Here is a 23,418-nt window from a genome sequence, read left to right as displayed (position 1 = left end):
CGTATCATTTGGAGTCACCGGCTTGGACTGGCCTGAGAGGAGGCACCCGGCTGCCTCCCGGAGCTTGTTAAACGCCGACGTATTGACGTTTCTCGCGCCTCGCGTATTTCGTTCGCCGCGGACTGCCGGGACGCGCAGCTGTGTGCTGGTGTTTCAGTGAGAAGTAACGTAAGGGACTCTCTTTTGTGGGACACTGCGTGTCTCCGAGCGCGAACAGGTTGCCGAGGAGGCTGGCACGGCCGAGGGCTGCCGCGAAACTCACTCGTCATGAAGTTTCTTCGCGCGGACCGGACCAAGGTGACAGTGCTGGGGTGAGGGCTCGCGTTCCGACGGAAGACACTGGGCCGGGGGGATGTTTCGGCGGCAGGGGGCGGTCGAGTCCTGAAGTCGATTGCGCGACTGCCTCGGCCACGACGATGGAGAGTCCGCGCGCGTCGCGATGACGAGTCCTCGATAGTGGTCGTAAGAGACGGACAGACAGAGAGAGTGAGAGGAAGAGAGGGGAAGGGAGGGAGGGAGAGAGAGAGAGAGAGAGAGAGAGAGAGAGAGAGAGAGAGAGAGAGAGAGAGAGAGATTAAGGACTTGGCGGTCGCGTTGCTGGATCCTCGGGCCAATGAGGACGAGAGAGCCACGTTGTCGCGCGATAGCCCCGTGAAAAGTGCAGCGTGAAAGTGCACGACCGTGTCTCAAGGATGTGCGTCTAAGGGTCCGAAGAACCTGGCTGGCGAGAAGAAGCAGGTAGAGGCATCGCGCGCTGCGCAGTCGAGTCGCAGGTTTGCCCGCGCGGCATGTGCACGACGGAGATGACTGAATCTTACACGATGTCGCCGTCGACGACGGTATCTTCCAGCGGGGCGACGCCCGGCTGTATGAGCAGCTCGCCGGCGCACCGACGGACGTCGTGCCGAGGTTCGCCGAGCCGGGGAGATGTGCAGGACGACGACGACGAGATCTCTGTAGGTTGCCCCAGCCCATTGCCGCTGGTCATGGTGGCAACTGCGGCTGGCAACACGGAGGATGAGCTGATGGCATCTTCGAGGGAGGACTACGCGGAGCGCTTGAGCCCGAGGAGGTCTTATCCTCGCGATGCGCTCACGGAGGATGAGGAGAGTTACAGTCGCAACGGCGACTACAGGATGTCGAACGGCCGAACGGCCAGGACTCGCGAGAGCGGTGACTCGGTCACGACGTTGAGGGACGAAGATGAGGACGACGACGACGAGGAGGAGGACGAAGACGTCGACAGCAGGACCGGCAGCAACGGCACAGCGGCTGCTGCCGCCACCACGGACGACTACTTCAAGCCGCTCAAACGTTTGAAGATGGTGCAGATGCAGCACTCGGACGAGGAGGATGAGCGGGAACGCGAGTCCAATGACCGCGGCGTCAAGTCCTTCAGCATCCTCGACATCTTGTCGCATCGGCCCAAGGCGAAGATCGTCCGGCCCTGGGATACAGTGGACTCTGGCCTCGCTCACCAGCACCGCCACCACCTGCACCACCACCATCACCATCATCACCAGCAGCAGCACCATCCGCACCACCTGCACCATCACCACCACTCGGCCGGGCCGCGGGACCTCTCGCTCATGGGCATGTCCTTGGCGTCCATGTCTAGCTCCATCAGCGAGCCTCCCCTCAGCAGCTCCTCGTCGTCCGGCAGGAGCTCCGTGTCGGACTCGGGCAGCCCGGACCCCTTGGCCCATCATCACCACCATCACGCTACGCTCCACCACGGCATTCACCCCGGCCTCCATCACCCGGCGCTGCAGCAGCCTCAACAGTCGCAACAGCAGTTCAAGCGGAAGTCATCGCAGCAGCAGCAGCAGCAGCAGCAACAGCAGCAACATGGCTCGCACGCTGGGCAGAACGGCAAGAGGACCACCGGCCAAGGCAGTCCCTTGGACGCGCTCTTCCAGATGACCAGCAAGACCTTCGACGCGGGCGAACACAGCCAAGGTAAGCGCTATGGGTTCTTTTCTTTGGGCTTCCCGAGAGGAGTCTCTCTTGCGAAAGAAGAATCGCAAGCGAGAACCGACGCTAGCTTCTCGATATCGCGTCGCTATCCGCTACGCGGAGAGGTTGTTGTTTACATTACGGTGCAGGGAGGTTCAGCTGCGATGTAATTTACTGCGACTTGACTGACGACTGATGACATTTTTGCCAAGGCAGCTGTCTCCCTTGTCGACGCAGACGACTCGAGCCGGGAATGTTTCAGCGTCCCGTTTTGCATCTAACGCATCATTCCGTTAACACGTAGGAGGGATTCGTTTGGTTCGAGGGATCCGATGCTTAGACGATCATTAGGGAGCCGATAATCGCGCCGAAAAGGGTCGAATGAAGCAAGCGGTGGAGGTTAATTCCGCGGTAATATTTGCAGCAATCGCTCGTTATCTCAATCATCGGTCCGGATTGCTGGGTAGAAAAGAAGAGTGGCTCGTTGAAAGTACGTTTCCAATGCGTTGCACCTCCGACAGCCGCGGTGAACCTCATGTTTTTGCGCGGCGCGAACTCTTCCCTTTGCGCGGCACAGGCCGCCGCGCGAGCCGAGCCGAGCGACGGCAAAGTTACCCAACCGGCGAGCGATTAACAGTTTCGAGGAAGGCGCTGCGGCGGCAACCCTACTTTTCTCATTTTATCGCCTTTCGCGCAGACATTTCGTCGCTGCCGGCTAATCTCGGCGTTTACGGCTTTTTCTAAAAACGCCAATTTCGCGAATATAAATATTAAGATGTGGCGCGATGTAACTGCGCCGTGATATAATCAGTATTACATTGGCCGGCCGGCCGGCCGGCCGTAATCGTCGTTCCACCTGTAAAAGGGCCGCGCAAGGTTAGCTCGGTTCGCTGCGGAAGGGACCTTTCTCCCAACGAAACAGTTCCAGTTTCGAAGGTTTACCTACCACCTTTCCATACGGCTCTCACTATTTTTATTCGTGTCTTGTTTTGCAAGCACCGTGACGTTAGGAGTAGCTTCTTCCGTTTCTACGAGTCTACTTGCGCGCTTGTCTACAATATCGCGCTGTTGAAATAGAGAATGCATCAGTTCATCGATGAAATTCGTTAAACTGCAGTGCGTCTCTCTCGTATCTTACTCGACCTTGCAACTTGCGAGGTGGTGTCCTCGCAAGGTGGAGGAAAATGTATTCAGCATAACGTGGAAGACCATCATAAAACCCGGTTTACACGAGCAATGGCTAATAACGCGCGCTTGTAGCATTATTGTCAACAATTGTAAAGTAAGCGATTCGAAATTGCTGGAAACGACAACTCGCGACAGGTTATCGAAACAGGTTAATCATAATTGGTTGTCAACTTGTTGATCTCGTAGGAAGAAACGTTGTTAACGATATTCGCGTTTTCGGCACTTTGCGCCAGACGAGTGTTGGCGACAAAAGTCAATAATCTTGTCAATGAGTTAATAATCTTGTCACCGACTGTGGAAATATTATTTTTGCAAGCCATCACTTAACGCTCCAGACCGGAGGATGTTGTGGGTGACAATTGCAATTGTCGTTTATCAGCAATTCGCCGCTGGTGTAAACAGTCTTTCACGATCCCTACATCTGTCGCCAACATTTGAGTATATTTCGCTCAGAATTTTATCCAGCAACTAAAATAAATGTCGCAGTAACCGGATGTTTAAGCGTAGGTCGTCACAAAAGATATACAATATTAAGAATAATTTTGATATAAATATTTACATTTATTCGAAAACTTAAGATTCCCTTAAGTAGAGAAAAATTATCTAAACCAATATATATATATATGTCTATTATTAATGAAATATTTACATAAGTAATGAAGCGCATTAATGTACTAGTGACCGGACAGTTGAAATAGATTATGGCCCAATGTTTGGATATAATCTGTCCCAGTGTCTGATTAGAACCGCAATTAGAAAATTAGTATATGGTAATGGAAATAATATAAATGTAGATGCTATCTCTTAATGAATTTATTAACTATTAACCATTATTTTGCTAAACCATAAGTGTATACTTAATTAATTTTTATTCAACATAAAAATATCAAATTGGGTATATTTTTTCCAACTAACCGTCAAATATTGGACTTTTTTTACAATAATTTTTACCTTCATTTATTATTGGTAAAATAAATAGCAAACAATTTTTTTCAAAGTGGTCGGATATTGGGACGTGTCCGGTCATTGGGACGTTTACCTTATTAGATAACCAAAAAGAATTTGCGAGGTTTAAGTTCGATGCGATGAGTTGTCGAATCTCGTCGTGTTCATGCTTGTCATGTAGCACAGATTTCCGTTAATTGGTTAATTGATGAACTTTGTCAAGGCATGGTTTCCCGATTTGTGATCATTCACTCTTTTAAAATTGAATCGAGTGTAATTCGAGCGCGTTTACTTTATAAATTCAAAGTTGGGTCGAAAGCTGCAGAAGCATGTCATAAAATATATACGTAGCGTTAGAAAATATATGCTGAAAGTACAGACTGCACACAAGTAGTCTAAAAAATTTTCTTCCGGCGACAAGTCACTCGAGGACGCGGCACGTTCAGAATAATAGGAGTTCAGGAAGAACCCCATTATTGATAACGAAGAGTTATCGATTATTTATTCATGCATCGATTAGAACATTTTTCCTGAGAATTTCTGCCCCTATTTAATTTTTCTTACATAAAACTGCACGAGCTTCTTTGGTTACCTAACAGTTTCCCGCGGGAAGCACACTTCTGTCGAGAAAACATTTCCGCGTCGTCAGTTTCCCTCTCTTCAATTTTTTCCTCCGGCTGTAAAGGAGGAAAGCCTGAAAGAGGAAACCTGCGTGCGTTTTCGGCTCGCTTCAGGTTCGAGCAGAATCGCCCTTCGGGGAGAAACGCAAACAAACAATCCCGATCGAAATGCGATTCCGAAATCGCTCGAGATTCCATTCGCGGCGTGCGCGTGCGCGAATCAAAGACGGATTGCCTCGCGCTCGTAATTGGAGAGCCTAAGTATCTCCGATGAATGCGGCCTTTAATTTTGATCGATGTTCCGCGGCAGGAGAGAGCCAGGAAGCGCGCGGGCTTGATCTCGCTCCTTCGTCGTCAGCGACGAGGATCTCTCTCGTCTCGAATTCTACGGCGCGTCAGCTGCCGAAAATAATACGAGTCGCCGTCGATCCCGCGGCGGGGGGAGGGAGGACAGAGGTCAACGCGTTATCGCGCGGATCCTCTCTCCGGGATTTCGGCTGATGGACGCGCACGCTCGACGTCGACAACTTGAATCGCGGTCGCTCAGGATTGCTCCGCGTCGGGCTCGTTTGCCCGACAATGAGACGCGCGCGCGCGCGCGCGCGCGTAATTAATTATCCGATGCATAATGCATAATGCCGACGCAGCGCGCTGATCGCGATATCGGGTCAAGCGGCGCGCGTGTTTATTTGTTGAGCGTATAATTGAAAAAAATCCTTCATGGCTGCGCGCGCTCGCGTCGCTCTAGTTAATGAGCGGCGGGCGTTGCGACGAGATGTGTCACACACACGCATGCATCACAATGGAAAGGGAGGGGAGGGGGCAGCGTGCCCCTTTCCTCGCAATTGTACGCTCCGCGAGTTTTCGCATGACGGAAATGTCAAGCGATAAGTGTCCGTCGAGAGATCACGGTTAAAGACCTGAGAATCCACGTGTTGCCGGCGATCTTTAGCTTTCTATTGATTCCTCGCTGGTGGATCACGCATCTGCGATGTCCCGGGGCGACGTGCCGCGGAGGAGCAAGGGGGAGCGAGAACGAGAGAGAGAGAGAGAGAGAGAGAGGGGAGGAATTGTTGAACGGCTGTTGGCCGTTTCTTCCGTTCTGCTTGAGAATTCTCCGACGTGCGACACACCTCCCCGACGCCGATAATAACGGCTCGCGCGCCACGAGTCCGGAAATATTTTGTAATTGCGAAACAATTGTCCGCCAAGTATCTCTCTCTTTCTCTCTCTGCGCATCGCGGCCGCCGATGAAGCCGACGGCGTCGAGCTCGAGCGGAAGGAGAACGCTGCGCGGAAGGTCTATCCGTATCGCCCGGGCGCGATTCGCCGGTTTATAAACGCGAGCACGGGGAAGCCGGCTCCGGCCGGCGTTAATTGCTTTGGAGAAATGCGTTTCTACGAAAGCTACTAATATTAGCGGCGCCCGTAACGCGGCCGCGTGCCGAGGTGCACTGTAATTAAACGGGATGGCCTTTTTCTTTCTTCGTTACCTCAGCGCGCGCCCGTCATCGCCGCATCGGCGCGTCGCGCTTCCTCGGGACGACGACGACGACGACGACGACGACGACGACGACGACGACGGGCGAGTTCGCGCGAGCGATATTATTAGGTGTGCGACGCCGACGCCCCGGTTCGCCGGCGCGAGTATTAGGCCTCTCGGAGGAGGTGCAACAAGGTTGCCGCGCGCCTTGACGATTGATGGCGTCCGAGGGACAAGTGCGCGATTACGCGACGAGTTTAATGGATAAGTACGCTGGCCGGCGTCGCGTCACGTCGCGTCGCGCTGCGCGCGCTGGCCGAGCCCCAGTGCGTAATTTATCATTACGCAGATATCGATCGCCGTTCGTTCGCTTTTCGCGCGGCGCGTGAGCGCGTCACGTTTGCGCGCGATGCCGCGGCGTTCTTTCAGTCTCGGGATGATTCGGGAGAGCGACAATCGCGAGTCCACGCGTCCTTGAAGGCTTTTGTGATGCTCTCTCTCTCTCTCTCTCTCTCTCTCTCTCTCTCTCTCTCTCTCTCTCTCCCCCCCCCTCTCCTATGATATCAGATCTGTTCCGCCCTTGGTTTCGAAGAAAATCGCTGCCTGTTTTGTCTGAGAATCGGGCGAGTTAGTTTAAGCAGAATAATTTTCATAATTTGTATCTTTTTATTCCTTTTTTATACGTCTATTTTTCGTATTAATGTTTTCGCTTGTTAATATTTCATTTTTATACAATACAACGTACGTGCTTGGTCAGTGCTTCAGCCGCGCGACGCAACTGATCTCTCTCTCTCTCTCTCTCTTTGTCTGTCTGTCTCTTTCTCGACTGTGCAGAAACGGGACGATCTCCGTAGTCGCATTGAGAGGAAGGTGTTTGGTATTCGCGGCTGTAATCGCGTAGCTGAAGAATTATGGTCAAGGGAACTATTTTCGCGGCAAGTGTTATAATGTTATAATGTTGGTGATAATAATCACATGTGTACTTGCAAGCGCTACGTTTCTATTAGAACAACAAGAAGATGTAGCTGAGGCCAGAGAGAAGATAAGTGGTAGTTTTAGCAACGTTGATTGTTCTTTTCTCGCAGTGCGCGTTATCGAATGAACGGCGACGCTAAGCCGACATAATTCAGTTCCTTATCAAATTAACTTAAGCGCATAATTTGTATTCTACGTGGCAAGATCGATTGGTCGGAGGTGTGTCGATGTACTCTGATCGAACGAATTCAGCATCATCTCGTTCTTGACCTATCGATCTGTCGCCACGATTATCGGCATTCGAAATTTTAGCATATGATCGTCATGAAAAGATGAGGGAATTATTTTTTATCTCATCCTTCTTCGTAATGTTTCGACGGGATGCTTTGAATTTTCTGTTTTACTTGGTCTGAGTTGGAATTAATGTTCTCCCGGAAGAACCTTCAGAAAGTGTCCGATGTATCTGATGTTTCCAATTTCACATTATCGTATACTACACGACAGCGATTTATCACCGCATACTTTATATCAATTGGCAGATTGTTTACACGCGCTGGCAATTGAATATTCAGACGTAATTGATTTTTTTAACGTATCTCATACAGTAGTTAAAATTACTTACTAAAGTGATATCGTTCTACATTATTTTTCGTTGCTTTGTTTATTGCTTCTCTTTATTTTGTAACTGCGGCCAATCAGTTTATGTTAATAATGACACATCTTTTGCTGTTTATTCGTAATCATAATAATAATAATAATATCGCGATATATCGAGTAAATAGAATCAAGTCTCAAGATTACGTAATAAATTGCAGAAGCTGTCGATCTCGAGTCGAATTGAGTAAACTCGAAACTCAAAACTCGAATATATCAACAACCCGAGATAAAAATTTGAGTCTTGAAATGTTATCGAAGGCAAAAGATTAACGAAACCATTTTTCCAACTACCAAAAAATTGACTCAACTACGTAAAACAAGTGAACATTCTTCTGCTCTGAAAGGTTCGAAAAAAAATTAGAACAAAATTTGAACAAAATTTTAAACGGAAATCTGACCTCTGATTGATAAAATTAATTAAAATAGCTAGCCTAAACACGCGACTCTCAAATGGAGTCTCACTATTTTTTACCTCCCTGGCATGCAATTTTTCTGCTGCAAGATTTTCTATTTCTTAATTAACCCATCGTTTCCTTTTCTCAATCGGTGCCGGCTCAAAACTCGAATATATCAACAACCCGGGATAAAAATTTGAGTCTTGAAATGTTATCGAAGGCAAAAGATTAACGAAACCATTTTTCCAACTACCAAAAAATTGACTCAACTACGTAAAACAAGTGAACATTCTTCTGCTCTGGAAGGTTCGAAAAAAAATTAGAACAAAATTTGAACAAAATTTTAAACGGAAATCTGACCTCTGATTGATAAAATTAATTAAAATAGCTAGCCTAAACACGCGACTCTCAAATGGAGTCTCACTATTTTTTACCTCCCTGACATGCAATTTTTCTGCCGCAAGATTTTATATTTCTTAATTAACCCATCGTTTCCTTTTCTCAATCGGCGCCGGCTCCTCCGTACGCTTGCGAACGTTTCGAAAACAAAAAAGGAATCATCTCCAAGGCGGAGAGAAACTTGCCATTCTTTTTCCGCCTCTTTGTCCCGCAAAACACGTCGCCGTAACTCTCTAGCTCGAGTCGTCCTTTCGGCACGTCGTAACTCTCTTTTTCCTCGAGGAGCAGACGGCCTGTCATACGCGTGTCATAAAGCAATTTTCCAAACTCCCAGCAAACAATGGCCGATTGCCTGAAATAGAGCGCAACCGGCTGCTTATATCCTGATGACCCGCACAAGAATATCCCGATATACGCACAAGGACCCTTTCACCCTTCGTCGCCGCCGCAGTCAAAGGAAATCTAATCTCGCGGTAATCACTGTACCATGCGCGCTGACGCGGCGAACTTCGTCCTGGGACGTATTTTTTCTACGCCGAAATCTCGGATCTTCGTCGAAGAGCGCATCTTTACGAGTTTCCCCGACGACAAGGACGACGACAAAGGAACCGGCATTTTGTCTACCTAGGTTAGGTTTCCGCCTGGTCCTTCCGGATTTTCCTTACCGGCGACAGGTTAATCAGACCCGAGGAGACCAGAGACAACCAACGCGCTCATGGCAGCCTGAAGACCGATTGGTGTTTGCACAAGTGCGCGCGGAGACGCTTCTTCCAATTATCGCCTGAAAATCCAATCTCGAGAAGGGCTACGTTTATTTTAACTGCCGATCCCTCTCTTTGCTTCCCGTTCTTGCCGTTAGATACGGAAAGCGTTGCGTTGCGTTGGGTCAATCGCGCGAACTCACGCAGGTCCCACGCCAAATTTCCGCTAGATGAAAGCTCTATTTATTTTTCCGTCATATACATATTTCCGTTGTTTTTAAGCTCGCCGTGTTGTGCAATCGCGTTTCTCTCGCTCTTCCTCTTCTCGGACGGAAGATTTGGGATGAAAGAATTTTCGGGGTTTTGGCCTTGGAGTGATTATGAGCGCGTTTATCCATCCACCCATCCATCCATCTTCGTCCTCGAGGAACACACGAGCGCTCGGCCCGGAAGCCAAGGCTGAGCGGAAACGCTCAACACATGTTTGCGCGGCCGCGCGGGACGAGCACGTCGATACAATTTGACATTCAGTGGCTTGTACAGGAGAAAACGACAAATGAGAGCGCCTACGAGAGCCGTTACCTCGTTCGGAAGCGTCGCCGTCTCGCGATTAAGCGTGGAAAACATTGCGATAGAAAAATTGTACGTTAATGAGACGAAAAGTAGTAAATTCAATTTTAGGCTCGCTTTATAGCTATTTGATTGAATTTTATCAGTCAAATTTCATGTCCAACATTCCACTTTAAAGAAATCTTCTTTAGAGAGACGATCGCATTTGTCCCTGAATTTTTCTCCAACTTTTCAGTGGAGAGACGTTTACGTGTTTCATGTAGTTGAGCCAATTTTTTGATAGTTGAAAAAATATTGGTTTCGTTAATCTTTTACCTTCGATTATTCCACGTTGGGTTGTTGATATTCCTTTCGAGTTTCACTCAATTTGATTCGAGATCGACAGCTTCTGCGATAAAATTTATTACGTAGTCTTGAGACTTGATTTTGTTTACTCGATATGTCGCGATATTATTATTATTATTATTATTATTCAGAATAAATAGGAAAAAGATATCTCATTATTAACGAAACGTTTTCTCGAACTTTTCAGAACAGAAAGACGTTTACTTGTTTTATATAGTTGAATCAATCTTTTAATAATTGAAAAAATATTGGTTTGTTAATCTTTTATCTTCGATTACATTTTAAAACTCAAATTCGGATTGTTGATGTATTCGTTTCGAGTTTTACTCGACTTGACTCGAGATCGCAGCTCTTGCGACAGAATTTATCACGTATCCTTAAGACTTGATTCCGTTTACTCGACATGTCGAGTTGCGATATTATTATTATTACGAATAAACAGGGAAAAGAGATCTCATTATTAACAAATTATCGTAATTTTTATCGGACCTTCCAGCAGAGGAAGATTTACTTGTTTCACCTGCAATGGAGTCAATTTTTGGATAATTAAAGAAATATCGGATGCGCCGAACGCGATCTCAACGCTTCTCCTTGGAGAAGCTCTCGCAGCATCTCGGCGGCTCCTCTGCTGCTTTTCCGAGGAAATCGCTCAATTTCCGGCACGCTCGCTCGCTCGCTCGCTCGTCATCGCGTGCGTCCGCGCTTTTCCCTCGTCCCCTTTGCACCAGGCCGTAGCGATCGTCGCCGGGTCGCCTCCTTAGGACGTCGCGCGCTGCGACGAAAGGACGCCTCACCGTCACCCTGATCGGCCGGTAAAAAGCGCGTATTATCCCATAAGACGCCAGACACGCGGATCCCACACACGTACACGCATCCGTAACACGTGTTACGTGCGAGCGAGTCGTGGCGAGGAGAGGAGAGGAGAGGCGGGCTGCGGCGCGATGCATGCGTGGCAGGACAGGGTACGTAATTTTAGGCCTACCTATACGCGAGTAATTTATTACGTGGCTCGGCGAGAGCATATGTCTCATTTGCATATAGCGTGATCCAGAAAACGCGGGCCGCGGGACTTCCGACGGTGCCGGCAATATGCGAAAAATTTCAACAAAAGAGAGGTCTCTTTCATTGTTCAGAGGCTCTTCTCTTTTCCGCCGCCATCGTCGCCGCCGCCGCCACCGCCGCCGCCGCCGCCGCCGCCGCCGCCGCCGCCGCCGCCGCCTGCCCTTCTTCTTCTTCGTCTTCTTCGTCCTCGGCCTCCACTTGTTTTTCATGTTCCACCGGCGAGCTCCTCGAGGAGGAAGCCGATGGCCGAGACGCGCTTCGAGGGTTACGCAATTTACGACGGGTGCGTCCTTTTTGCCTGCGTGCTTTTTGCCCGGGAAAAAGGGTGTTATCGCGGGACAGGCGTCAGTTTCGGCTCGGGCAGACCTATGATCCGCGTTCTTTTTCGACAAGGGCGGCCGGACCGGCCATTCTCTAGCGGCTCTAGAGCTCGGACGCGTGAGGCCGACGCTAATTGAACGGATTTGCCTTTGTTATACGGAAAATCACGGAATTCCCCGCCGCCGCTCGGCGGTATATTTGGCCGCGGGTAGACGCGTAAAAGTGTAACAGGCAACATCTACGCCCGTGGAATTTCTGTGCGAAACGAGTTAACGTCGCGTCGCTAAGTAATGAGATGATACTAAATTCGCCTGATTTTCTAATGGCAGCGACGCCGCCGCCGCCGCCGCCTGGAATCATGTGTTCTAATTATGTTTTTTCCGCGAGACGCCCGTCCCGTCTCGTCTTCTCTCGAAAGCGCCGCGAGAGCGCGCTGACTGGCCGACCGTTAACACGTGAAACAAGAAAGCCGTGCGAAATCGCCAAGGCACTTGGGAATTAAGCCGCGACGCTGATTGCTACATTTCGAAGCGACCGATTGGCTCGGCCGGCTGTCGTCCGGCCGGCTGAGAAAGCTACACGCAAATGAGTCCGGCGAAAAACAGCAATGCACAGTTCTCGTTCCGTTCGCTCCGAAGACGCGCAAATAGCGCGCTGCTTTCTTTCTTTTTTCTCTTTCCTCTCGCGCGATCGCGTCCTCTGCATAGGACGATTGAGAAATTTCAGTTCTACCGGGAGCGGAGGTGAAGCCATTTCGAAAATCTGGCCGCTACCGCGGGGTGCGACTTGTTTGTTGAAACGTTCGCTGTCATGGCGGCCAACTGATGCGAAACGCAAACTAACCTATAACGAAATAAATGTACAGCCAAACCAAAGGATTGCATTTTTTTACCGCGTTCTCTCGAGTTGAGCATTGGAGGAATCGATGGAAGTTGTGGCGGTTGACAGGTTGAGATTAGTTTCAGCGTGGCTCAATTTTCTAATCGAACGCTGGCCGAGTACATTTCGGCCGCTCCGCCACCTGTTCTCTCGCTCTCGCCTCTCTCGACCAGTAGCGCGTGCGCGACTCTGGAATTTCTTGTAGCGCGCAGGATGTGTTGGCCGCAGGATCTCATCTACTGTACATACCGATCACGCTCCAACGAGGTCCCAAAGTCTAGCGTGTACTCTTTCTCTTTTCGCTTCTCTCTCACTTATCGGCCGATATATATGTGTCTGTATGCGTGCGTGCGCGCGCGTGTATGTGTGCCGCTATCCCGGCGTACGCGATAAAATGAGTTGTTCGCACGACGCAGCGGGCCCCGATTGTGGGCCCCCGCGCTTTGCGGTCTCCGCGGACTCCGGAATTACAAATGATATCGAATCGAATCGCTCGTAATATTATTCGATACGTGTTCCATTACCCGGCCGAGGCCCCGAGATTCAAATTAGATTACCGGTAGGTTAGGCGATCGCGGCGTACGTGTGTATCCCTCACACGCACGCGCGAAAACGGGGCTGAGGGCCCGGCGGAGGGCCCGCAGCGGCGGGAACGGCGGAACTCGTGGATGCCTCTCGTCGGCGGGATCCCCTACAATACGGTAGCCTCACGTATTCGCAATTTACTTCTGATTATTATGCTCTCTATACTTACGCGGCATTCTTATTTCTCCCCAGCCCGGCTCCGTCATCTGCCTCCCTTTCCTCTGGCCGTTCGCCGAGCCGCCTCCGCCGAGCTCGTCTCCGTAACTCGGCATCGATGATGCCTCGAACGGGAACCACCGTGGCGGGGGCATCGATTTGCCGGGCTCGCGGTCGTTATGAGATCTTGGGACGCTCTGTGCCCTCCGGTGCGGGCCGCAAGGCCCGTTTCTCGGGCGAGCGAGCGATCGATCGATCGACAGTGGCGCGGACGCTCGCTACTTTGAGTGATTCTCACGCCGCCGCGAGAAGAAGAGTGCGAGGTGGATTTTGGAGGAACTCGTGACGTTTCTATGAAGTTTCTTCACCGTTTGGCGCTACGTCGCCTTTCAGCGGACCTTCTCGGACTCAGAGGTCGATAAAGAATCCGCTTGCAATCGTGTCGGAATCAAGTTTAAGTCTTGTGGAACCCGACGATCCATTCGATATTTCTAGCATTTCAGCGTGGCGTCTGCGAAATTTTGCGCAGATGTCGGTAATCTAGTCGTTAGGTAATCTCGTTCTTATATCGACTAGATCATCGATAACCGACAGACATCTAGTCGATATCTAAATATATCTATCTAAATATTGATCACACGTCGACAGAATAATTCGTCGTGCGATATCAATAAAGGACTTAACCCAACTTTTCTCAAATCGAACGGTATCAATCATCGATATCAATTCAATTATCAACTTGTGAATTGTCCATTCGATTGTTATATATATATACATATTTTTCAACAGTGACATTTAGCAATATTCGAGGTTAGGACAATCTTTTCGGTGGGCCTCACGTCTCACTCGAGAGATTGTTATTACATATACATAAAAAATTATGTACAATGATTGTATATAAATATCATTGAAAGACTATATATCTTTTCAGATATTGTCATTAGAATATTTATATTGTTGAAAAAAATTATTTTCAACAATATTCTCTTTTACAATTTTCTTAGTGAGCCTTACGTTACGTGTATGAATTTTTTTATTAGACGAAACGCTACAAGAGTGATTTTTCTTTCTTCAGCAAGAGGCAGTCGCGTGGATTTTCTCCCTTCATTAATTTCGACATCTCTTCGGTATCGTCGACAAAGTCGATGTAACACAAACATCGTTCGGCAGAGCCGCTTGGATTTCGCTCGGGATTCGACCGCCGCTTGCTGCGGGTAGTTTCAATTTCCATTACGCTCGCGGCGTCTTTACGTTTCCCCAGCCCATGTCGCGCCCGGGTCGAACTTGCACGCGGCTTTAAAGATGCACACGTTCAACTTGACTTCGCATACATCAGCGATCGTATCGAGCGCGAGGCACTTTTCGCGCGCCATTTGCGGGGACGTGCGTAAGAATAACGGGACAAGGACGATAAACGCTTTTCAGCGCGACTCGCACTTCCAATCCCGGCCAAAGCTAGGCTTTTTATCTACCTGCCCGAGTTTACTGCACAACTTGGCTAGGTGCTTATTGCGAGCACTATCTATGTACGTCGTAAAAGCTGCAAAGTCGACCATCACTACCGTCGCTTCGCGCGCGCGCGTGTGCGTCATAAACAGCTCGCTGGTCGGCGTCTCAGCGTCGTTTCTAGAAGTTGTTAGAAGTCCCCGCCGCGAAAAAAATCGAAGAATATGCGCGAGAGTGAGAGCTCGAGATCGAGCCGCCGCTGATTTTCGCCGGGACTCGAGCGGAATGTAGCCGAAGGTCCCTCACGCTGGTCCGTTTCTTACTGAGATCTCGTAAATCTCACGAACGATCTTGCCGTCCGCCAAGTAAACGTCCTTCTTCGGGTATCCTGAAATTGGGCCAGTCCGCCCGAAATGTAACGCTACCAGATGCTACTGCGCGCTATTAATCCCCAATTGTCCTTTTTCTCCTCCTTTCGAAGCGTCATGAGCACGCAGCTTTTGACGAGCCTTCTCTCGCCGGCGATCACTGCGATTTACGTCCCGAAGTAGCCTTGTGATTGGTCGCTCACCAGCGCGCGTTGATTCGCCCACGATGTCCGGCTGTCCAATTTCACGTTCACGTCTGGGTCCAGTCCACGTAGTGGTGCACTTGTATTGTTATTCCGAATATTTTAATTTTATTCAAATATTGGTGAAAAAAACTATTTTCTTTGCTCGCTACTCGCGACCGCGATTATTTCGTGGGCGATGTGACGGAAAGTGAAAAAGACTCAGCGATATTCAAATCACGTTAACAACGGAGAGAAGAAAGAAAACGTCCTGTCTCGTGAGTAATTGTTGAAAAATAATCCTAGTTTCACGTGAACAATAATTTTTGATAGATAACGCAAAGAAAGATAGATGCATAAAAAAATAAAATTCAATGGTAATAATTTTAGACAGACAACATAATGAGGCATTGTGATTCAAATAATAGTGAGGCAAATGATTTCAGTTTCGTGTGAATAATAATTTTTAACCGATGATGATGTAAAGAAACATAAAGACGTACAGAAAAATAAAGTTTAACAGATAATAATTTTTTATGAACGATACATAATGAGGCATGTTGCATTTTTCCGCGTTTTGTTTCGGAGACGCGACGCCACAATTCGAGACGTGTAAAACGTTTTGGAAATTTCCGCTACGATTTTCGTGATACGCATTGGTACAAAAAAATTTAGATGGCATAAAAATCGTATATTGAAAGAAAAATATTCGATATTTGTGACGGTAATCGCGTAATAAAGCATAAAACTGGGAAACTCGTTTTTGCAGTGAGCGCTGTTACGTCGTTATCGCTAATAACCTCATGTACACATTAGCGCTATTGTTTCGCGCAAAGGCGACAAAAAAATATGGTTAGCGCCGGAACTGATATTCCTAGCAAAATCAACAGTTCTCTTCTCTCAGCGTGCAAAGACCTACGAACAAAGTAAGAGCCGCATTAATTTCATATTAACTCTTAAAGACTACCGCGGCTGAAATTCCACTCCACGCGAATTTTGTTTCGTTCTTATTAAATGTTAAACTGTCCGCTGCAAATAACTTTTCTACTGTTCATTTGATATTCAATGACAATAAAACACTCGATTGCATTTGTTTATTTTTTTTATTACTAAAATAACAAAAATATATACTGGAATGAAAGTCCATCCGTGACAGCATTAACATGATTTTCTTCGACGGTGATTTTTAAGGGTTGGGATCATCTGTCGAAGAGACCCACCACCGTAAATCTGCGTTGCTCACCCACCGCGGTACCGGAAACTCAAGATCGGTCTCGTTCCGCTGCAGCTCTGCAACAAAAAATACAGCGTCGCCGATTGGATATAGCGCTCAAAGGCATGGCGAGCGATAGAGCGGATTGGAGCGCGTTAACCTTTTGCAGTCGTTGTAACTCAACGGTTATTACTCGGACAACTATGTTCCAGTTCGCAATTGCACGGAGTTCGATGGAAAAGTGCGGAAAGTTTATGAACCTACCTTCGGCCTGAACCGGATCCTCCGGTACAGCACCCGCATCCACCTAATCGGCACCTCTCGAGAACCGCGCCCAGCGTGCACTCGCAAGCTCCGCTGGCACCGAAACGAGAAGCAAGTTAGGTTAGTTGCATGAAAAGATAAAGGAGCGGGCATATCAAGAGTAGGCAGGCTCGAAACTGTACATTCCTCCGTTGGAACTAAAAGACGGCAGACACCCTTGGGATCCGAGGGTGCTCAAAATGATCCTCGTTGCTCCGAATAATTCGTAACACGTGCATTAGGAACGATTCGACCGAACGGTTCGGGAAAGCCGGGAAAACCGAAGTCACAATTCGTTTATCGGCGTGTCGAGACGCGTTTATGACCATCCGGCTTCTTCCTTTGCACGTAAGTTATTAATCCCGAGGTGACCTCCCGCGTGACCTCCAGACACGCCTTAAAGTACGTTATGTTGCTTATTAATTGATTTAATATTCTCTACATCGCGATATTTATTAACGTTGTCTGTTATTTTATAGTATTTAATCATCCCTTGAAATTCATATCAAAATATCTACTTCTTCTTCCCCCTCCCTTATGATAACAGCTAATTCTTGAGGTAATGAACAATGACACGTGTCCAGATTGAGATATTAGGAGCGATTAGTGATTTGGAGTTTTGGAGGTTCTTTTCTCAAAAACTGATTTACTTAAACGAAATAATGAACGAATACTTTAATCAAAATATTTTCCTTCGTTTTCTACAACTTTTTCCCATCTTTCTGGCAAGAGATGGATTTCGCGACGATAAAAAGATTCTTCTTTGGATCAGCTCCAAAGAAGAATCTTTTTATCGTCGCGTTTTTAACAAATTTTCACACTTGTTCGAAGTTATGAAAGTACGTATCTTCTCCAAAGCATGTTGCATCAGCCGGAACAAGTGATAATCAGATGGAGTAACGTCTGGAGAATACGGCGGTACGACTTGCCATTCCAACTTTAATAACATTTGTTTCACTGACAATGCAACATGAGGTCGAGCATTGTCGTGAAGAAGGATCACTTTGCGCCGTTTACTCGCAATTAGTGATCGTTTTGGTTCAATGCTCGCTTCAATTTGTATAATTGTTGTCGATAACGATCAGCGGTGACAGGTTCATTCGGATTTAAATACACAACACCTTCTTGATCCCATCAAATACACAGCAATACCTTTGAACTGTGAATATTGCGCCTCGAAGTGGATGTTGCTGGTTGACCCGGATCAACCCATGATTCTTTTCGTTTGGGATTATCGAAGTAGATCTATTTTTCATCCCTGCTAACAACTCGATATTTAATAAAACTCTTCATTTCTTGTCTGGCGATCAACGAAGTGAAATGTTCAACCGGTTCGCAATGGCACTTTCCGATAATTGATGTGGAACCTATTTTCCTTCTTAGCGAATCTTTCTCATAAAAATAATCTTCTTTCAGTAAGTTTGTCTTCATTCCAACCAGTGTTTATTGAAATCCATTAAAAATATAGAAGATTGTGCATTTCTCACAATATTTGATAAGATTCCTTAATGTTAAAGCATTAAGAAACAATAGCTATGATTGGAATGTCCTCGACAAAATTGACATTAGTGCCATCTCTTGCAAAATCTACCAGACTGAATCTCACTCCTAATAATTAATAGATATCGTGGAAAAGATGCGTAAGATAAATAATAGATGGATAAGATGAGTAATAGATAACTAATAGACATCGTGGGAAAGAACAATGAAAGGCAACACAAATTTTACTTAAGATGATGTATATATTATGTTATCTATTATTTCCTTGAATAACCTAAAATTTCGACGCTGGAGTGTCTGGAGTTTCTCGCCAATTTCTATCATCAGCTCCTATTCTTTCTCCATATCCGACTTTTCAATGTGAGATCTATCGGTTTTTCAAGAAGATTTTGAAGGAGAAAAGTCGCTCTTAACAAGTACCGTTTTCAACGAGACGTTGGAAAATGGATGAACTCGTGGTCGCAAGAGGCGCAATTTGGTAATCACGGCGATATTGACTGCATCCGCCGTCGTTTCTCCGGTTTCCCCGACAAAACACGCGCATTAGTCACATTCGAGCACGGCGACACGAGTCGCGGTGACACTCGAGTTTCCAGCTGCCCGAGAAAGGGAGTCGACGACGACGACGGCGACGACGACTAGGAGACGACGGTCGTCGGCGGAGCAGGTCCTCCGGCGGGTCCAAGTTGTTGTGACAGTTTGCCGAACAAACAAAACACCAGTCCTCTCCGCCCCCTATCGCTCCTTGACTCCGGATGCCGTCAGGACTTTTTATCGGGTGAGCGTCCCGCTGCGCTAAGTGACCATTCGGTTTTCAAACAAGTGCGCGCAGCTCTTTCGGGTCTTAAAGAGCCGAAGGCTCGGGCCTCGAACGAGCGATTGAGCCGCCCTCGAGACCGTTCTCGACCTCGACTCCACTTCCTTTGCCTCGACAGACCGAACGAGAGGTCCAATTACATCGCGCCCGCTCTCTCTCTCTCTCTCTCTCTTTCTCTCTCTCTCTCTCTCTCTCTCTCTCTCTTTCTCGAGGCGCTGCGACTCGTAAGGCGTTCCTGCAACGAGGACAGGCGTCCTCTCCGAAGGCGCCTCTGTCTTCTTTCAGCGTCGGGTTCGTTTTCGTGCGGCCGACGTGCCGATTGCGCCAGTCGCGCGACGCAATCTGCACTTTTCTGCTTTCCCGATTTGAACTCGTCCCGAAATATCAAACGCGAAAACTCCGACGATATCCCGAATTCGCCGGGGAATCCGCACGGATAAGGTATGCGAGGGTCACTCGCGCTTCCAGAAAAGACAAGGAGCCTGTAACGGGGAAACCTCGAGAGTCGCTTTCCTCTCCCCTTCTCCCTCCCGTCCCTTCTCTCCTTCTCGATATAAATTATCGTCCCGCGCGATACCTCGTGAATTCAATCGAAGCGTCGCTTTCAATTGGGTTTCTCTCGTCCCCCGCCGCTCGCCCCTTGCCACCGCCGTATAACTTGCGGGAAAATTAGCCGGGTAGCTGCGAACGGCGGGATCTCTCGCAGTCACTATCGCGGGGAAATAATTCTCAATTAGCTGCCGGAGATCGCACGCGCGCGCGCTAAGTCGTATTTATGTCCGCCGGTGGCGTCGACGCCGCTTCCTTCGGATTTATATTGGACCGAGCCGGGAGATTTATGCGACCGATCCGTCTCAGTTTGTCCGTGGATCGCGCCCGTCTCTCCCCCCCCCCCGCGCTCCCCGCGCCCCTTCGTCCCCGGACATCATCCTCGCTGAGCCTCCCCTTGTGCTTGCACCCTTCCGCGCGCTCATCGCGACGTCCTCTTTCTCGCGCGCACGCGTGTCCTTGCGATATATGCGAGAAACTCGCGGCTTTCATGTGCCTCATCTGCGGATTTCTCCGCCGTTTCTCCCCGAGAGGAGAGAACTCGACGTGTGCGTTGGGTTTTCGTCCGAGTAATGCACATCCATTTGGGGACGTGTTTGTTCTTTTTTTTCCCTTCTATTTTCTACATTTTTCGCAGCGCAAAGTCTCGCTGAAAATGAGCGGAAAGTCACTCGAAGCGCTCGAGAGCGCGAAAGTGAGTGTTTCATTTAAATGGTAATTCGAACGGTAGAACGTGATTACTCGACTCATACGGATAAATATTTCGCCCGATTGGACAGTTGATTGAATTTTTCGCTTTCCGTCCCGGCAACAGCGGATTGCTTCAATTTCCTGTGAAAATATTCGTAATGTGCATATATACATGTAACTTGTATGTTCCTTTTTTGCTTTCTAAGTTTCTCGCAGGCAAGTCTAATTGAAAAGGAAATGACGGCGGTAACACTGCAACTTGCAATCACAAGAGTGAATATTTAATCCTCTGTAATTCAATTGTTTTCGTAAATATAAAAAATTATGTACGTGAAACCAGCAAATATTAACTTTCATAGATATAAATTAACAGTTAATTTAAAATTTTCAAAGATTTCGTTCTGAAAAAACGGTTTGTAACTTTGCAGAATGAAATATCTGCATATATAGGGTGTTTAAAAAAAATAATTTAGGATTTTAACCCTTAGCATTCAAAAAACATTTCCTTCCACTAACTCGATAATAATTATAAATATAATTTCTGAATTTCTAGAAAAATTACAGAAAAGGCTCTTTACTTCCTTTAGCGTCATCGCCGCATTTTATTATTTTATTGCTCTGTCTAAATTTTTTTCATGCCAGCACAGCTGGCATCCCGAGTTGTCGAAATAAATAAATGTTCATGCCAGCTATGTTGGCATTTCGAGTGCGAAAGGTTAAAACCAGACAACACTCACAGAATGGAGGAAAAGAGTCCTATCAACATGGGTCGAAGCATTAATATTGTCGGAGTTATAAACAATTATTTATTTTAATTAAAGCAAGTGACTTACTCGCTCTTGGTGCTCTTAAAGTCCTAAATCCTTTTTTTAAATATTCTATATAATTTAAGTTAAGAATATTGATACCTCAGTATGTGACTTCAAAGTTAAATGGCGTTAATTAATAGACGGTTAATTAGATTTTAGAAAGTGAATACTTCACTCATACGACTAAATATTCCGGTCGATTGGACAATTTTTGTCGATTGACTGAATTTTTCACTCTTCGTTTCAGTGACAGCAGACTGCTTGAATCTCGGAAATATTCACTCGGCGATTCAAGCGTCGTCTACAATGGCAGTAAGCAGTAAGAAGTAAGCGTAAGCGGTAAGAAATAAACCAATCACAGTAGATTATGACAAAAATAATCAACTGTGGTTGGTCCATTTCTTACTATTTACGCTCGCTTCTCGCTGCTTACTGCCATTGTAGACGACGCTTCAGAGTGAAGAGTTTACTCCGGACAAGTGAGAAGTCAGCGGACTTGTAGCGGCTCAGCTGTCACTCATCATCTTGAACGAAACTTCCCACATTCGACGAAACATACAGATCATAAAGCGTATAATGTCGCTTTTGCCATTTCCATGGAGCGTGCTTTGTACAAACAACGTCGGCTTGATCGTCCCAGCGTGCTACCTTCGTCGGCGAATAATGCGCCACGAGCGCGATCGCTCCCTTGCGGGACGTTCGAAGGCTTTCTCAGCGGCGAGGTCGAATCATCGGCGACCCTCGAGACCAAATAGAAATAAATTCGAGGCAGATTACACGCTCGAGGAACGGTGCATGTCGGGGGACGGCGACAAGCAGCACGTGCGCGCGTCTACGCGTAAATCTCGCCGCTCTTTATTGACACGTTCGGACACGCCGCTGATGTCTCTTCCATGAAGGCTGCCACGAGGAGAGCTCTCGTCACTTGGAAAGTCCAGGCTGCTGGAGACGCGAAGTTCGAGATTTCGATTTGAAATTTCGTCGATCGCGGAACGGACGTGTGTGGCCCGAGCGGATTCGCGAGCGATTCCGGCGATTAAAACGTTCAGCTTAATAACAGAAAGTCGGACAACCCCGGCATGCTGGACTCTCAGGGACGTCCTGCCGGCTTTTTGTCCTCCGGGCGACGCGCGCGCGCGCGCGCACGCGGCGTCATTTATTTAAGAATCGACACGGGCGTAATTTCGCTCGGTCGCATTGCTGAGAAGCCGCAAATCGCCGCATAAAACATCGTTTAACACCCAATCCGCAACCACAGGAAATTCGCACGCTCGACAGAATTGCATATATAGCGACCATCTCTGTCTGTCCCCCTCTCTCTCTCTCTCTCTCTCTCTCTCTCTCTCTCTCTCTCTCTCTCTCTCTTGCTCTCCTTCTCTCGGGTCCTCTCGCGCGGCCAGAAGAAAGGACGTCCGTCTTCCTCCGTCTCCGTCTCGCCGGGGCACCGATACAATGGCTTTTACGGCTAACCCCGTCGGAGCCAACCGCCGTTGAAATTGATTTTCGCGTGTCACGTATTTTTCGGCAGCCCCGTCTGATTGTGAGAGACGCCCGCGGGAGCGGCATCCTCTTTGCCGGATCCCGCCGCCTGGACACATCGATGCACCGACACAATCGGCCGGAGAGTCCGGCACGAAGATGTGACGACCGAGAAAAGGGGGGGGGGAGGGGTGGAAGCGAGAGGGCCCGAGAAAGAGGGAAGGAGAGGAGCGAGGAGGGTAGGCGGGGAGAGAGCCAGTGCGAAAAAACGTAGCGTGAAGGAAGAGCGAGAGAGAGAGAGAGAGAGAGAGAGAGAGAGAGGAGGGGGGAGAGAGAGCCGTTTCTTACCGCGTTTCACCTCATTTGATCCCGGCCGATCGCGAGCGCCGCTTTTGTGGCTCTTTTGCGTCTATTTCTAATCGCGATTAGTGTCTACTTCCAATTGTGTCTATTTCTCCAGTTATGTATTCGCTCCTGCTTTTGTCAATTTCTCATTATATCCTCAAAATCACCAAACAATCGCGGTAAATTGCACGTGACGCGGAAGAAATTCATTCTACAGAAGATCGCAGATTCTCATTGTTGCTCGAGAAAAAGACGGGTTTCCGATGATATCGAGAGTCAAAATATCATGATCCACGCAAAATTTCGGAGGATAACCGGGTGTGAGGTTAGGTGAGATGTCAGTATCTTTGTCACTATATTCAGCGAACGTTAGAAATATCACAGCGGACAATTTTCGTTTCTGCATACATTTCCAATATTGATAATTGTTCCTTGCCATTTTGATTCGATGCTGAACCTTTTGTTGAATCTTTCCTTTCC

The 23,418-nt window shown here is 47.9% G+C and overlaps 1 protein-coding gene across 1 annotated transcript in view; it reads left to right on the top strand.

Moving 5' to 3' along the window:
- Window positions 1-574: 574 nt before the first annotated feature.
- Window positions 575-23,418, top strand: part of LOC105182470 (brain-specific homeobox protein) — an 83,950-nt gene continuing 61,106 nt past the window's right edge. Inside the window, exon 1 of the mRNA XM_011139901.3 lies at window positions 575-1,959. Coding sequence (XP_011138203.1) covers window positions 789-1,959 — 1,171 coding nt within the window. The 5' untranslated portion in view covers window positions 575-788. The remainder of the gene's footprint in view (window positions 1,960-23,418) is intronic.

Source organism: Harpegnathos saltator, unplaced genomic scaffold, assembly GCF_003227715.2.
Source record: "Harpegnathos saltator strain DR-91 unplaced genomic scaffold, Hsal_v8.6 scaffold182, whole genome shotgun sequence".
In the NCBI taxonomy this organism is placed as follows: Eukaryota; Metazoa; Arthropoda; class Insecta; order Hymenoptera; family Formicidae; genus Harpegnathos; species Harpegnathos saltator.
The sequence above is the reverse complement of the archived record's forward strand: the minus strand, read 5'-3'. Positions and strand labels throughout refer to the sequence as shown.